Genomic DNA, 15,616 nt, shown 5'->3' with positions numbered 1-15,616 from the left:
AAAGTCCAGTCATAGCTTTCCCATGGGTTTGCTTCCAATTAGTTTGATGACTGCTCCTGCACAGATTGGTTTTGTAGCTTAGGTTCAGACAGTTGGGTACCCAATATTCTTGATATTTTTTCTCTCATTTTCTTTACCTTTTTGGGCCTATTTAAATTTTGAGGCAAACCCATTGAGTTTAGGGGAAGCGCCCTACGACATTGTTATACAGATCAATAGGTTCTTATCCCCGATATTTGCTTCTTGTTTTTCACTTCTGCTTTTGGCCAACATGAAAGAAGCAAATTTCAAGAACATCTCTATGTTATCATCATTTGAAAATGTAATTTTCACTCTCTCTCATAGTCTCATACCATAATGGATCTCAATGCTTATATATGCATTCAGATTGCAGAATACAAAACCTCCATATATTACAAGAGATACAGATATAACGGCTGTCACAAATCAATCCATCAATCCAAAGCTGAAGCTGGCATTTCATTTTACACAAACTCTAGAAAAGAATTTTGCACGATAAAATTACAAATCACAGCCAATATGATATGTACTCTTTGACACAAGTAAACAGCAAAGGAATTGTCATAAGAATAGTATTGCGACTCAATATTACTATGCATCAGTATCTGTACAGCAGATTGATATTGTAAATATACAATTACAGCTGCAAATTCCTCCTTAATAGGAGAAAGTTTCTGATTCTCCCTCAATTACCTGTTACAGATGAAGAATAAGAAATTAACACAGAAAATAAACTACAAGATTAGTTATTTTTTTGTTGCAGAATTGAAGCAAGCAGGACAAATCATTTGCTTCAGATTAATCTTCATAGAGTTCCTGACAACAGCCTAATCCACCAATTTGAATCGTTCTATTTGAGCCAACCATCTTCGTCTAGCCACAGTGACTGCTGCCCACAAGCATGTTGCTTGAGAAAAATTAATTGATGTCCCCCTAGGGAGTTGCCCATAGCCTGCTTAAGAATACCAATCGATTGACACGGTTGATTTCCAAAATGGGAAAAGGTTTATTTAGTCCTGACAGCTCCAGTAGCCCAAAACCTGTTAGTCTTTGTTACGATCTTGGATCTTTACTCATGTTAGAGGAGCTCCTCCACAAACTCTGTGAAGAGCTGAAGGGAATCAAATGCTAATTAAGGGAGATCTTCCCAATTTACACATCACAAATAATTATCTTTCATTCTGCTGCAATTTCCTCCACTGCTGCCATCCACTATTACAGTCATCACTGCAGACGCAGCTATACACAATTTGTCCAATCATGGTTGCCATTCCAATCAGATGAAGAGGTTTTTTTTTCCTTTCTTTCAGTCTTTTATGAACCTCATGCACTTAATCCCCTTCTAAATCTTATCTTTCAGCAAATCTCCCTCTGTCTCCACAATTCTAGCAGTAAGAAAAGATGAAATTCTAAGAATTTCAGTTACCTTTTAATCTTAGAGCCAACTTCAAGGTTTTCAAGGAAGGCGACTCCCAGCGTATTCATGGATTTCAAAATGGCCACAGCTTCACATTCCTTGCCTGTGAACTTGTAAAGATGAGCAGCAGCACTCAGTATAAATCTATCTGGTTCAACAGTCCCACTAACATGTTCAAAGAAAGAAATGCCTTCCTCAACATAACCATAATCCATGTAACCCCTCAGCATGGTTCGGCAACAGGCTAGGTCAGGAGTCAAACCAGTTTCCATGAGCTTTCTGTATACCCTTTCAGCCTCTTCAATTAATCCTGCTTTTGTGAAGGCAAAGAGTAGGTGGTTAAAGTGAGCACAGGAAGGCAATATCTCTTCTCTCTGCATGGCGCTGATGGTTTCCTCTGCTTCTGAGTATTTTCTACTCCCTGTGTAAGCTCGAATAAGTGCAAGAAAGGTTAAGGAATCAGGAGAACAACCATTCTCCTGCATGGCTAGGAAAAGCTTTTCTGCTTCACAGTCAAGTCCAGCTGTAGCATAAACATTGATCATGATGTTATAGCTGACCTGCAATACCCCCAAGATTTTTTTTGCAAGGTAAAAACAGAAAATTAGTAACACGGCAGGTCATTGATTTTCTGGATTTGAGGATCTTTCAAGTCCTGAGGTTTATCACTTAGTAATCAAATGCAACCCCTGCCCCATCCCCCACCCCCAAAAAAAAAAAGAGAATGAAGAAGGAAATTATATAATGATTTAATTGATCTGATAAATTTTCATATATGCATACCTTCCCAAGTTTTATTCCTTTTTCCTGCATCTTGCTGAACAAAATGGATGCCTCTTCACTCTTCCCTGTTAAGAGTGATTAGAATACACACAGAAGATTAAATATAAGCAACACAGAGAGATATATGGCCCAAAAGAAAAAAGCTAACCTTCCACAGATATGAATAGTAGTACTTCAGAAGGCTTCTGAATTTTAAATAATCTAGTATGATCATGTAAAAACAAAAAAAAAAAAAAAAAAAACTAGCTAAGTACTCTTGCATCTTCCCCTGCCCCTTCCTTCGGAGTAATAAGTATAATGCATGGTATTTAAACCCAGGATAACATACACAGCAGGCAAATTTGTTGTAAGAAATCATTTGAATCAGATATAACCTTGAACGATATTTGACTCAGCTATCTTCTTGAGTGCTTTGGATGCATTCTATACCATGGTTAATAACATAATATTTTATATGCTTGATTCTGATCTAAGTCTCTTTGACAAGAGATTTTCAGAGAATTGTATTCATATAAATAAGAAGAGAGCAATTAAGAATACAATTTTAGATTGTTAGAACACAGAACCGGTAATAGTAGCAATGGAGTTCAACACATCAAGTGCATATTCCATTCTCTTCCCCCATAAGTTTGTGGAATCAGGTTCTGCAGTCTAATGTGGAGTTACAAAGTTCTGGCATTTATAGATCTACAAGATTCACAGCATTGGATAAAATGTACTATTCAGACCAAGGGGAGCCCCCTGGTGGGCTTGCTGGGGGTTCTAATGATATTTTACACCTAAATCAAAAATTTAATCTAAAGGAGCTATAAAAGAGTACTTACCAGCCTTCCCATAATAGCTGATCAAATTGGTGTATGCCTTCTCATCCAAGGAAACCCCTAGGCTGCTTGCCATGTTGAACATCTCTACAGCTTTGTCTAACTTTCTACCTCGTCCATACACACTGCACACATTATTTACCAGCAAAAGTTAAATAATTTTAATAAGAGTGAATGCCACTTCCATGATCCACATGACTCATTTCTTTCTCCCCCTTTTCAGTTCTTCTTTTCTTTTAATGATGGAAAGATAAATAAGTACCTTATCATGGTGCTATATGTCTGAATTGATGGAGTAACTCCCAAGGAAAGCATGCGGTCATAGATTTTCACAGCAAAGTTCAATTTTCCTGGGAATTTTGAATATCAAATTTGTTATTCCAAGTTTCCAACATCTTCTGTGTGTGTGTGTGGCGGGGAGGGGGGGGGGGAGGGGAAATTGAGAGAGAGATCAACCTGCTTCTAGCATTGCCTTTATAAAAGTGTTGTATGCCACAGTATCAAGCTCCTCTCCATCTTCAAAACTTTTAATGATAATGCTCTCTGCCTCTTGGTGTTTACCTGGAAACAGGACATTATTTGCATTAAACAAGGGTAACATATAAATAAGGCACAAGACAAATTTTAATGGAACATTAAACTTTCACACACTACGAACCTTTTACATTTTACTATCTTTTTAACTCTGTGCCTGTGTGTGAACAGCAAGCCTTGCAAAGTAGTGGATAGCTAGGTGTCAATTAAATACGGGATTATGATGCTGCTACAGTGACAAAGCAACAATTTTTTTCTTCTAAACTTTCTAGAAGCATTATATTGCTATAGTCTGTAAAGTGGGTAAGTGTAAAATAGCTCATGTTCTATATAACCAAAGATGTATGTTTATACATATTCCATCTGAAGACAGCAAGAAGGATAAACCTTCAAATGCTGAAGCCAGACCAATGGAGGATTGGCTTCCTACATGCACAACCAATTCTTTTTTTTAAAAGCAAAACTACAACAGAGCTGGCTAATTGGGGGGCATCGAAAGCTCATATGCCAAATGGTAACTCCTACAAACTAATGATTTAAAAGAGGAATTCAAAAAGGAGTATGTATTCACTGTTCTATAATCCTTCAGTCCACATACCATAATTAGTCAAAGAATTCACAATTCTACTGATGGCAACAGCATCCGCAGCATGCCCCTTCTCAACCATTTCTTTGTAAACCTGGCATGCCTCCACTGGTCTACCGCACTTCACGCATGCATCAATCATAGACGTATAGACAGGTTTCCCAGTTGCAGGGGAATTAACCACTGTTGCAAAGACTTCTTGGGCTCGTGTCACTTGATGTTGTTTCCCATACAAACTAATCATGGAAGCACTAACCACAGCTTCAGGCATGCTGCCTAGGTTTGCCACTTGATTATAGAGTGATTCTGCCTTAGATGTATCACCTGTAACAGAGAATCATTGACATCCATCAAGAAACACCAAGGCACATCAAACTATTGGCTTGACTCCATCACTAGCATACATAGAGAAGGCATCAAAGAAAGAGACCATTTAGTTACAATGGGAAGATTTAAGAGATATCTTTTATCAGTGCCTTGTGAGCAAGCCTAAGCTATTATCTTCAAACAGACATAGGAAGAAGAAACCCAAAGGACAAAATATATCAAAAAATAAAATAAAATAAGACAAAGGACATTAAGTTAGATTCTTGCCTTCCCTAATAAATTTGCTGATGAGTTGGTTGGCTACTGACAAGCCTCCAGTAGTCTCCAACAACATTTTTAGAATATATTCAGTCTTACTGGCATTGCCAACTGCCAAATACAAACTAAGCATCAGACCCAGAGCCATTGAGTCAGGTTGGTCTAAGGCATCATGTGTATTATCAGCTTTCTCTAGTTTCTTTGATTCTCCATACATAGCCATCAAGCACGTTTGTGTGAATTTATCCAATCCTATATTCCCCATTTCTATTAATTGTTCGGCATCTCTTAGCATCCCCTCTTTGCAACAGAACTTCAATACTGCCTTGTACAGGTCCTCATCAAATTGCACCCCTTCTTTCCTTATCTTAACAATAAAGGTCTTTGCTTTTTCCAGAAAACCCAGTCTAACATACAAACCAAACATGTCCTTGCAGGAAGCTGCATCAGGAACTCCTGTCTTAGATAGAGCCTGAAATGTAGCTTCAGCAGATCCCACATCTTCCTTCAAAACATAACATTGAAGTAAAACAATGTACGCAAATCGAGAAAACCAAATGTTTCTAGACCGCATAAGCTCCAAAATATGTAAAGCTTTATCAAAATTCCCAGCATTCAGATGGACCTGTGCCATTGTTACATAAGTTTTCTCATCATTAAGGAGGCCTAACTGCTCAATCTCTTCAAAAGTCTTCTCTGCATCCTCATACAGACCAAGTTTGCCATATATCCTAACAAGTAAACCATAGATGACTTCATCAATGGTAATATTATTGTTCTGCATCTCTGAGAAGAGGGAAAGAGCTTTAGAATAGTCCCCATTTTTATAATATAGAGTTAGGAGTGAAGCACAAGTGTAGTTACTAGGAACTATCCCCTGAGATCTCATGTCCTCGTAAAGCTTCAGCGCTTCATCTCTATTTCGGTGTTTGGCACTTAAGCTGATAAGGAGGCTGTAAGTTGCCTCCTCAGGAACAAATCCAGACTTCTTCATCCCATCAAACAGTTCATAAGCCTCATTTTTGGTACCTTCTTTAGCATATGAGCCAATGACAACTGTATAAGAGAAATGGTTGGGTGCCACCCTCGCGGCGACCATCTGCTGCCACAGCTGGAAAACCTTTCCATGCAGAGATTTCTTTTGCAAAGATGAGATCATGAAATTAAATACAGAGACAGAGGGTACTATTCCCCGTTCTCTCACAGCAGAGTAAAAGGCCAACATAGCTTTGTGGTGTCCCCATCTAGCGTAGCCACAGAGCATTGTACCACAAGCAACTTCATCTGGTTCACATCCTGCTTCAAGCATCTCCAAGAATGTCTGTTCAGCAAGCTTGATCTTTCCAACTTGGCCATACATACGCAAAACGATTGTGTAGACAATGACACTGGGGCGATAGCTAAGCTGCATTCATAGACGCACTTACCTTAACCAGTTTTATGATATTTTGCCTTTGTTTCCACATATAACATTAAACATACAAGTGAATTTGATCCTTCCCAAGTTTTTATGACTCTAGAAAAAATATAATAAAATAAAATCCAGGAACTAAAAATTTGAACTCGCAACTACTATAATTCTTTTAAATCTTCAGCACTCATTTTCAAGAATCAAATTCCCTGAGAAATTCAACAATTAATAGTAGATCATCGCCTAAAAAATCAAGGCAACACATGATAAAGTAACTACTATAAATGATTAGTCCATTCTCTCTGCTCAATCTTCAGTTTCTACCATCACAACATATTGATTCTAACTATCTATAGAACCATTGAAAATTTTATTTTATTTTCTAAAAAATCCTCCTTTCGTATTGTATTTTCCACCAAGTCAATCAAATGCTCTCCTACAATCGATTGTTCAATCTCATCAATTTACAGCAAACAGAACAAAGTTCAACATATCAATGAAAACCCAAATCAAACTCGGTCTAATTTTAACAGAATTTCTCTAGCTCCTCAACATAATATATAGAAAACCAAAAACCCACCTGCAATTTCATCCAGGCGAAGAAATCACGGACCTGCCTCCACCCCTTCTGCTCCTTCAACACGACACACATCTCCCGGAACGTTAACTTCGTAACAAAAGAAGCCATCACTTCTCTCATATTGTATGACCCTTCAGGCTTCGTCGAGAGATTTCGAACAATTCGAATCGCAGCAACGACGTGTTTCCCATATAAATGCCCATCTCTATCGTCTTCCAGGTACTGAATCATCTGGTCCGGTGTTCTCTGAATCCATTTGGGTGTCTGAGCATGGGAACCTTGATTCCTCCTCAGTACACTCAAGTAACGAGCTTTGGCTTTGATAATCCGACGAGCGTTATCGTCAGAGAGAGGCTTCTTACGATGCTTCTTGTAAGATTTCGGGTTATAATTTCCGTTTCCATCACTAAGAATCCAAGGGTCTGGAGTGATGGAGCAGTGGATGATTCTACGGTTTCTGGGACGTTTTGATGGAGGAGGGGAGGTAAATGTTGAAGAAGTAGGAAGAAAAGGGTTCGGAAGAGAACCCATTATTTGTTTTTCTAGGGTTTCAATTGAGGGTCCCTTAAGGGAACTGGAAGATTTTAAGTTGTGTTCGCCATTAGAGAAAAGATAAAATGCAGAGGGACTTCAGAACAGAGTTTTATAATTAAAGAGTGGAATCGAGATCATTCGGATGGTTATGACGATTCGATCCGATTTCAGTCCGGCTCGGCCTAAATCGGTTAGGACTCGTCCGTTCAAATTCTGCCCTTACGCCCTAACCCTTGAAATGCAGTATGAATGAACCGCTCCGGGTCGGCCGGAATCATACTTGACCGAAAGAGACCGATCCGGAATCGCCGAGTTTTAATACACGAACTGAGATTGTGTAATTTTGTTCTATAAATTTTTTTTTTTTTTTTGGGTAAATATTTTGTTCTATAAATTTAATATAATATTAGAGTGTAATGTTTTTTGGGTAGAAATATTAGTGTATAGATTAATTCAGTTGTGTTTTTTATTTTTTTTGGTACGTTTTGGTAAGTCCATTCTTAGTTCTTGTATAACTTTGGTATGTCCATTCTAAATTTTTGTATAATCAGCATGGTTTTAGAAATTAGGAATCAGATCGTTGAACCGGCCGATTAGTATCGAAATTGATTGTGACCGATCCCGGTTCGATCATCTGACAAGTCAAATAATACTCAAAACTAGGCCTGTAAACGGATCGGATGTAATTGGATTCGGATATTTCTTGGTCGAATACGGATACCTCTAATCGGATTCGGATGCGGATCAAATTCGGATTTTCGGCTATCCGTTTACACCTCTGCCTTGTGTAACTCGAACCTTCCTCCCCCTAGTGGATACAATTCACTCTCAATCCATAGTTTTAGATCATGATTCTCTTTTCCTCATATTCTAGAACCTGTTGAATCTTTAAAAACCTCAAAGATCGTTATTTACTTACTTTTTTATAATTAAGTATTCGGATTCGGATATTTTTCCGGATATCTCTAAACGGATATGGATGCAAATCGAATTCGGATTTTCGATTATCCATTTACAGCCCTACTCAAAACCCTGAAAATTTTCCTGTTTTTGGATATGTGGACCGATTCTAGGGTTATTGAAGGACATTACGCATTTTAAAACCTTGATAATTAGGTAAATTTGCATCGTATAGGTCAGACCCAATCTCCTAATTTATTGTTCAAGCCCTTCATGAAATATTCCAATTTGATGATGTATACATAGTTTTCCTAACTTTAGACCTCTATTGTATTCTCTGTTTTAAAAGTCGGGAATCGGATCTGTGAATCGGTTGATTTGGATCGAAATCGATTGACACTGATCCCGATTTCTTCCGCTCCTACTCATTGCTTCTTGAATCAAAATTGGATTGGAATCGATCGATTCTTAGTCATTTTCTTTATAATCCATCTTGAATCAGCCTATTTCCAATTCCTAATCCAATTCAATTTTCACCATAAAATAGCTTAGATTGATAGATTCCCAATTCTTGAACCTATTCAATCCAATTTGGATATGATTCCAATCAAAATCCTCTCTGACCGATTCCGTACTGATTTCAAGTTTTAAAATCTTGACGGTATTTCATAAAGTGGCAGTTGCCAACGACAAACCACCAAAACCTCTCTGAATTTGAGTAGTCAGAGGAGATATGGAAAATTATCTCCTCCAGTTCCTTGCCCGACCTAGTTCCCCAGTGCTTGTAATAAGGGGGGGGGTGGATTCCATCCAGGCAGGGGTAGGGTGGTCATTCTCCCCCCCTTATTACAAACACTGGGGAACTAGGACGGGTAGAGGGGACAAAGATTTGATCCCTCCCCTCCAGACATAGGAAAATTATCTCCTCCAGTTCCCTGCTCGGTCCACTTCCCTAGTTCCTCTAATAGGGGGGGTGATGGACCCCACTCAGGTAGAGTATTTGAGCAGGGGTACGGTGGTCATTTCCAGCCCCCTTGTTAGAGGAACTGGGAACTGGAGGAGGTAAAGATCCGGCTCTAGCACCTGTCTCTCTTCTCTGATCTTCATGTGAAATTACCTAACTGCCCTCCAATATATGAAATCGTTTCATCCCACCTCGTGACTCTTTCCCTTTAAAACTTTTATATTCTCTGTGCTATTATGGTTACTGAATTTAATGGCTGGAATCTGAGTTAATGCTCTTACGTTCAATGGTTTGATGATCAAGATTGATCTGGCTCTAGTATGACCTTAGCCCAAGGTCTTCCTTCCTGTAGATTACTCTCTCTCTCTGTGCAACCCACATGACAGTGATTAAATCAAAACTGCCTTCACATCTCTTTTCCCGCTCTCTTGCTTTTGAAGCAACTCATCCATATTCTGACCATTCAAAAGAGCCTCTCACACGCAAGCTCCTTTATCTCTTGAAGCATTGCAAATCTCCCAAATCCTTGAAACAAATCCACTCTCACATGATCATCAACTCCATAGAAGAACATAATTTCCTCCTAACAAAACTGGTTGATCTCAAAGATATTTCTTATGCTTTGCTCCTCTTTTCTCAAATCCCTGAGCCCAACAATTTTGCATACAATGTCATGATTCGCGGTCTAGCTAATACGCATCACTCCCTCACACTTGAATTCTATTACCAAATGAAGTTCTCTGGTCAGAAACCGAATAAGTTCACCTACCCTTTTCTACTAATCTCGTGTGCAAATCTCAAGTCATTAGATCAAGGGAGGATGGCTCACTCGTTGATTTTCAAAACTGGGCTGGATTCTGATAGTCACGTCAGCCACTCATTGATCACAATGTATTCTAGGTGTGGTGAATTGGGTAATGCACAGAAGGTTTTTGATGAAATTGCGGAAAGAGACTTGGTGTCTTGGAATTCAATGATATCAGGGTACTCAAAGATGGGTTTTGCAAGGGAGGCTGTGAGGTTGTTTAGGAGGATGAGGTTGGCAGGTTTTGAGCCTAATGAAATTACTTTAGTTAGTGTTCTAGGGGCATGTGGGGACTTGGGTGATTTGAGTTTGGGAAGGTGGGTTGAGGTATTTATGGAGGAAAATAAAGTTGGGTTGACTTCTTTCCTGGGAAGCTCACTAATTGGTATGTATGGGAAGTGTGGGGACTTGGATTCAGCACGAAGAGTTTTTAATAAAATGCAGAAGAAAGATGTTGTCGCATGGAATTCCATGATAACAGGGCAAGTTATTATCCTTTTTCCCTTCTTTTAATTGAAAACATTTTTGAAATATCAATTGAAGAATCAGGTTTTCTTTTTGAATGTTTCCAGATGAACTTCAGTTTTTGATTTTTCATAATCCTAGTGATCTGTTGATTGAACAATTGTCGGTCATCTATATGATCATGCTAATTGTATGGTTTTCTGATTCTAGCAGATATGCACAAAATGGGGCTTCAGATCAAGCAATCTTGCTATTCCGTGACATGAGAGCAGCTGCTGTGGACCTAACTAAGATCACATTGATAGGAGTTCTTTCAGCATGTGCCTCCATAGGGGCCCTTGACGTAGGAAAGTGGGTAGATGCATATGCTTCAGAAAAGGGCTTAAAACATGACATATATGTTGGCACTGGTTTAATAGATATGTATGCCAAGTGTGGAAGCTTAGACCATGCACTAAGAATCTTTGCAGACATGCCTGATAAAAATGTGGTTACTTGGAATGCCATGATCTCTGCCCTTGCTGTTCATGGGCGGGCCTGGGAAGCCATATCAGTATTTAAGCGCATGGTGGAGGGTGCAGAGGTCTATCCAGATGAGATAACATTTGTTGGTGTGCTTTCTGCATGCGTGCATACTGGTTTGGTTGATGAGGGTCATCAGTGGTTTAATTTGATGCAGCCAGCTTTTGCAGTGGCCCCAACAATTGAGCACTACTCCTGCATGGTTGATCTTTTGGCACGTGCTGGACGTTTGCATGAAGCATGGGAGTTCATCGAGAGGATGCCTGAAAAGCCTGATGCAGTCACCTTAGGGGCACTTCTCAGTGCCTGTCGGAATCTTGGCAATGCAGAGGTTGGTGAACGGGTGATGCAACTACTTCTAGAAATCGAGCCGTCAAACTCAGGAAACTACATTATCTCATCAAAGTTATATTCAAATTCAAAGAAGTGGGATGATTCTGCAAGGATGAGAGGATTGATGAGGGAGAGGGGTGTCAATAAGACTCCTGGTTGTAGCTGGGTAGAGATTGAGGATCAAGTTCATGAATTTCATGCAGGTGAGGATTTGCACCTTCAATCACAAGCCTTTTACCAGGTTGTTAAGTTGTTAAATAAGGAGCTAAAGATGGAAGGATATATTCCAAGGGTTGATCTTTCATAGAAAATGGAGAATGTTTCTTCCCTCACTGTGCTTGGCAGCTGCATAAGAAATTGCTCAAGCATGAGGACTCTGCAATGAGCGCAGATTCTTTAAGGCCAGATTTGTGTGTAGAGATGGGATTTTAAAAAAGGGGTACAAAGCCTCCTCGATTTGTCCAGGGATTAGAAGGATGTGGAATTTGGTTCAGCAGAATGAGAGATGGATTGTGGGGGATGGCAAGAATATTCATTTTTGGAATGATAGGTGGATTAGAGATCATTGATCATGTCTCTAATTTTATATCAGATTTCAGGAAGAATTTTCCAAGGGTTTCTACAGATTTTTCCAACAACATCTTCAACGTTGCAAGTGCCATAAATATTCCTTCTGTTCACCACGCTTACAGATGTGATTGGAAGCTAACTTCATTGGGTTTATTAACTGTGAATTCGGCATGGAATGAGATAAGAGCTTGCAACCCAAACGTTCCTTGGGCTAATACTATTTGGGAGAAGAAATTATTGCCAAGGCATTCTACCTTTGGATGGTGTATGGTTCATGATAAACTACTTACGTACAACACCATTAAAGCGAATGGTATTCAGCTGGCTTCAAAATGTGATCTCTGTAACAGTGCCTCTGAATCCTTTAATCATGTTCTAGTGGAGTGTAGCTTCTCAAGACAGACCTGGTCTTCTTTTATGGGGTGCTTTGATATTGGGTGGTAGAATCATTTGTCTATTACGGATCTCTTCCATTGGTGGAAACACAAGGTGCATGGTATCACTTTGAAAGGGGCATGGCTATTGGGGTTTGTTCTTATCTCTTACATTTTATGCCGGGAGAGGAACAAAAGATGCTTTGAAGAGAAAAGAAGATCAACTAATCATTTATTCAGTTAGCTTTTGAGGGAGCTTAGGGATGTAAATGTGAATTTAAAAGGTGTGGTTAGATCTGCTTCAGACCTGATGTGCTCTAGAAGACTGGGATTATCGATCAAACCTTGTCCTTCTCCTTATATCCTTGAAGTCTTTTGGTGCAGACCTCATATGCATTGGCTAAAACTAAATGTTGATGGATGTTCATTAGGTAATCCAGGGAGGGCAGGTACAGGTGGTATTTTTAGAGATGATTTGGGGAAGGTTCAATTTTCTTTCCAAGCTTTTCTGGGTCACAGAACAAATTATGAAGCTGAGATAGCAGGCCTCATTACCGGGATTTATAAAGCTAAATAAGTGGGCACTCAAAACTTATGGATTGAATCTGATTCCTCTGCAGTGGTTATGTCAGTTCAAGACCAGGTGATTCCTTTGTTTGCCTTGCAAGATTGGACTTTTCTGCAGCCCTACTTTGCGTCTATAAATTGAGAAAGCCAATGTGGATTTATTGGCCAAGGATGCATCTCTGAATGAAAACTCTGCTATCAGGGTGTTTTTTCCACTTCACATCAAAGATGAGCTGCTGGTGGATTCACAATGTAGAGCTAGATTTCGGTTTTGTAGCCCTGCTGATGGCAATGCCAAAGTTGGGATTTTCCAATCAGCATTATGGTTATATCAGTCTGGTTTGGCCAGTCTGAAAATTCTTTGGTCATTTATCTTTAATATAATCTTATTTTTTAGCAAAAAAATAAAAACAAATGCTGAGGTGGAGGATCTTATCACCCGCCGGGGGGTTCAAGGGATCCTCCTTGGAATTACATATTTCTATGGAATAGGGGAACAGTTTTATTGTCTTTCCAGCAGGTGCATGGCTTGGGGTAAATATTATTCTGATGGAAGTTATCTGCATCTTACAAACTTGTATTTTCTTTTTCTCTTATTACCATTGTCTGTGGTTTTCAGGTTGTTTGCTATTTTGAAAAGTTAACCACCTCCTAAATGGTTTGAATTGGTACATAAGAGGTAATAGCAGAATGGCAGAAAACTCTTATAATCTTTTTATCTATCTAGCTCTAGCTTCTTTTTTTTTTTTTTATTGTTTTTTGGGATGCTGTGCATTCATCTTATAGGTTTGCACTTTTTTAGTATATTCTTTAAATATAACTTTTCCTCTAAAAAATGGATTACATCATAGTGTGTTTTCAGGTTGTTTTTCATTTTGAAAAGTTACCCACCAAATGACTTGGATTAATGCATAAAAAGTGTTTTCTGAATGACAAAGGCCACTTTCTATGGAAAGGTAAAATTAGATACATTATTCAGAAGGGGGGGAGGATTATAGAAAGGAAAATACCCACTAGTGTACTCCAACAAAATTTGGAATTGTTCAGTTGAGGTATTTCCAATACAAAAAGTTTCCTCATATACAAAACCAAACATCCTGGATATTTGATCAACATCTCTATTAATCTCATGGTATGCAAACATGGAGACAAATTCCTCAAGTCAGCTTCTCAATATCTGTTTCAAATACCTCACTTGAGGCTTTCAATGGCCAAGATGCTACCTTATTTCAATGCAGTTAGTAGCCTTTTGAGAGACTGACACAATAAGAATGTGTTAGCACCTCCCAAGGTGGTCTCCTACTTCCCCTGCCTTATGGCCTGGAGCTAGTGAACTAATAACATTAGCCCCCCCCCCCCCCAAAAAAAAAAAAAAAAAAAAAAAAATTTCCCTTGACCATCAACAATTAGCTTGCTAGTTATTGCTCATATCTTGATAGGAGGTCATTGTTAGATGGGTAGGCAGCAGGTACATTACATTGTTTTATATAATAAGTATGCCCATTATATGGTTGGTAGATGAGTGACTAGAATTCTTGTGTTCTGACTGTTCTCATGGGCGAATTCGGGGGAGGAATTTAGGTTTTGTCTCTCCATTCCTATGTCCATCACTTGAATATATTTTTTTGTAGATAGTTCAGTTCAAGAAAAACAAGAATGGTTGTCAACCTCTCTCTGACAGTTTGAATCTATTAATTGAATTCTTCTAAATGAAGCATTTGAGTCCTTTTAATGTCAGTTTGTTCTGATTCATTACATATATGTTTTGTTTTTATTTTTTGAAATATTTGGAGAGTGAATAGCATCTAGACTGTATAAAATTCTTATGATACAGTGAGTGGTGAGACGTTTGTGGAGATGAACTAAAAAATGGAAATGTTTCGGATGGCCTAAATCACTATTTACCTAAATGGCGAGTAGGCTTTCTAGTTTTCCACATTCAAGGATTTAATATAGCTCTCTGTACTCCCAAAATGGTGAATCATTTCATGCATGACCATCAGATTGAGGGTATGACTGACCAAATGTTGTGGGTCCATAATACATTTCAAAAACCTTCACTTTGAACCCTTCCCTGCTCGCTCCCAGGGGGACTCGATACCGTGACCCCTGCCTGTTTTGATACCATGTTGGAACCACTTCCTCTAAAAGGTCGACCTTCTAGGAAAGGAGGAAACAAAATGTATATCATACATGAGCTCTAACACAGCGGACTATCCAAAGGGGGGCACGGATGGATAAATAATTTCAACACCTACCAGCGTTCAGAGGGACTCGATACCATGATCCCAACCTGCCTCTGATACAATGTTGGAACTGCTTCATCTAAAAGACCGACCTTATAGGGAAGGGAGGAAACAATATGTATATCATACAGGAGCTCTAACACGGCGGACTATCCAAAGGGGGACACGGGTGGATAAATAATTTCAACATCTGCTCGCGCCTGGAGGGACTCGATACCGTGACCCCTGCCTGCTCTGATACCATGTAGAAATCGCTTCCTCTAAAGGCTGACCTTATCAGAAAGGGAGGAACCAATATGTATATCATACAGGAGCTCTAACACAGCAGATGGTATTAGAGCAGGCAAAGATCACGGTATTGAGTCTTCCCCTTCTCTGTTTCGATTTTCTTCTCTCCTTGTCAACATGGCTGATGCCAATCCTCCTCCTCCTCTCCTGAATTTTCCATTGATTATATTCACAGAATGTTCAGGATGTCTCCGTTAAGTTCAACTACTTCCAAAACTAGGGGATTATTGAAAATGCTCAACTCCTGCAGAGATTGTCCAATCGCTTCGAGGTCATGGAGTTTAATGTTGTTGCAAGGTTATACAACTCG

General features: G+C 39.1%; 2 protein-coding genes across 2 annotated transcripts; one reads left to right on the top strand and one right to left on the bottom strand.

Moving 5' to 3' along the window:
- Nucleotides 1-558: 558 nt before the first annotated feature.
- LOC122645914 (pentatricopeptide repeat-containing protein At5g27270) lies at nucleotides 559-7,350 on the bottom strand. Its single transcript, XM_043839321.1, has 8 exons — nucleotides 6,739-7,350; nucleotides 4,757-6,152; nucleotides 4,175-4,486; nucleotides 3,499-3,603; nucleotides 3,305-3,392; nucleotides 3,046-3,167; nucleotides 2,222-2,286; nucleotides 559-1,998 (listed from the first exon to the last, which is right to left on the bottom strand). The coding sequence occupies exons 1-8, from the start codon at nucleotides 7,267-7,269 to the stop codon at nucleotides 1,444-1,446; spliced, it is 3,174 nt and encodes a 1,057-aa protein (XP_043695256.1). The 5' UTR covers nucleotides 7,270-7,350; the 3' UTR covers nucleotides 559-1,443.
- Nucleotides 7,351-9,498: 2,148 nt separating this feature from the next.
- Nucleotides 9,499-13,308, top strand: LOC122645601 (pentatricopeptide repeat-containing protein At2g34400-like). The gene is made up of 3 exons (XM_043838910.1): nucleotides 9,499-10,423; nucleotides 10,620-11,625; nucleotides 13,235-13,308. The coding sequence occupies exons 1-2, from the start codon at nucleotides 9,516-9,518 to the stop codon at nucleotides 11,566-11,568; spliced, it is 1,857 nt and encodes a 618-aa protein (XP_043694845.1). The 5' UTR covers nucleotides 9,499-9,515; the 3' UTR covers nucleotides 11,569-11,625; nucleotides 13,235-13,308.
- The last annotated feature ends 2,308 nt before the right edge of the window (nucleotides 13,309-15,616 follow it).

This window comes from Telopea speciosissima, chromosome 11 (genome assembly GCF_018873765.1).
Source record: "Telopea speciosissima isolate NSW1024214 ecotype Mountain lineage chromosome 11, Tspe_v1, whole genome shotgun sequence".
Taxonomy (NCBI): domain Eukaryota; kingdom Viridiplantae; phylum Streptophyta; class Magnoliopsida; order Proteales; family Proteaceae; genus Telopea; species Telopea speciosissima.
Note: the sequence above shows the minus strand (reverse complement) of the source record. Positions and strands in the feature narration are given on the sequence as shown.

Bases quoted from the DNA above. Each gene is read 5' to 3' on its own strand.
- LOC122645601 (XM_043838910.1), top strand. From the start codon at position 9,516: ATGACAGTGATTAAATCAAAACTGCCTTCACATCTCTTTTCCCGCTCT. The intron at 10,424-10,619 runs GCAAGTTATTAT...TGATTCTAGCAG, and splicing joins TGGAATTCCATGATAACAGG to ATATGCACAAAATGGGGCTT.
- LOC122645914 (XM_043839321.1), bottom strand. From the start codon at position 7,269: ATGGGTTCTCTTCCGAACCCTTTTCTTCCTACTTCTTCAACATTTACC. The intron at 6,153-6,738 runs GTGGGTTTTTGG...CTATGAATGCAG, and splicing joins TCGCCTGGATGAAATTGCAG to CTTAGCTATCGCCCCAGTGT. The intron at 3,393-3,498 runs GTTGATCTCTCT...CAAAATTCCCAG, and splicing joins AAAGGCAATGCTAGAAGCAG to GAAAATTGAACTTTGCTGTG.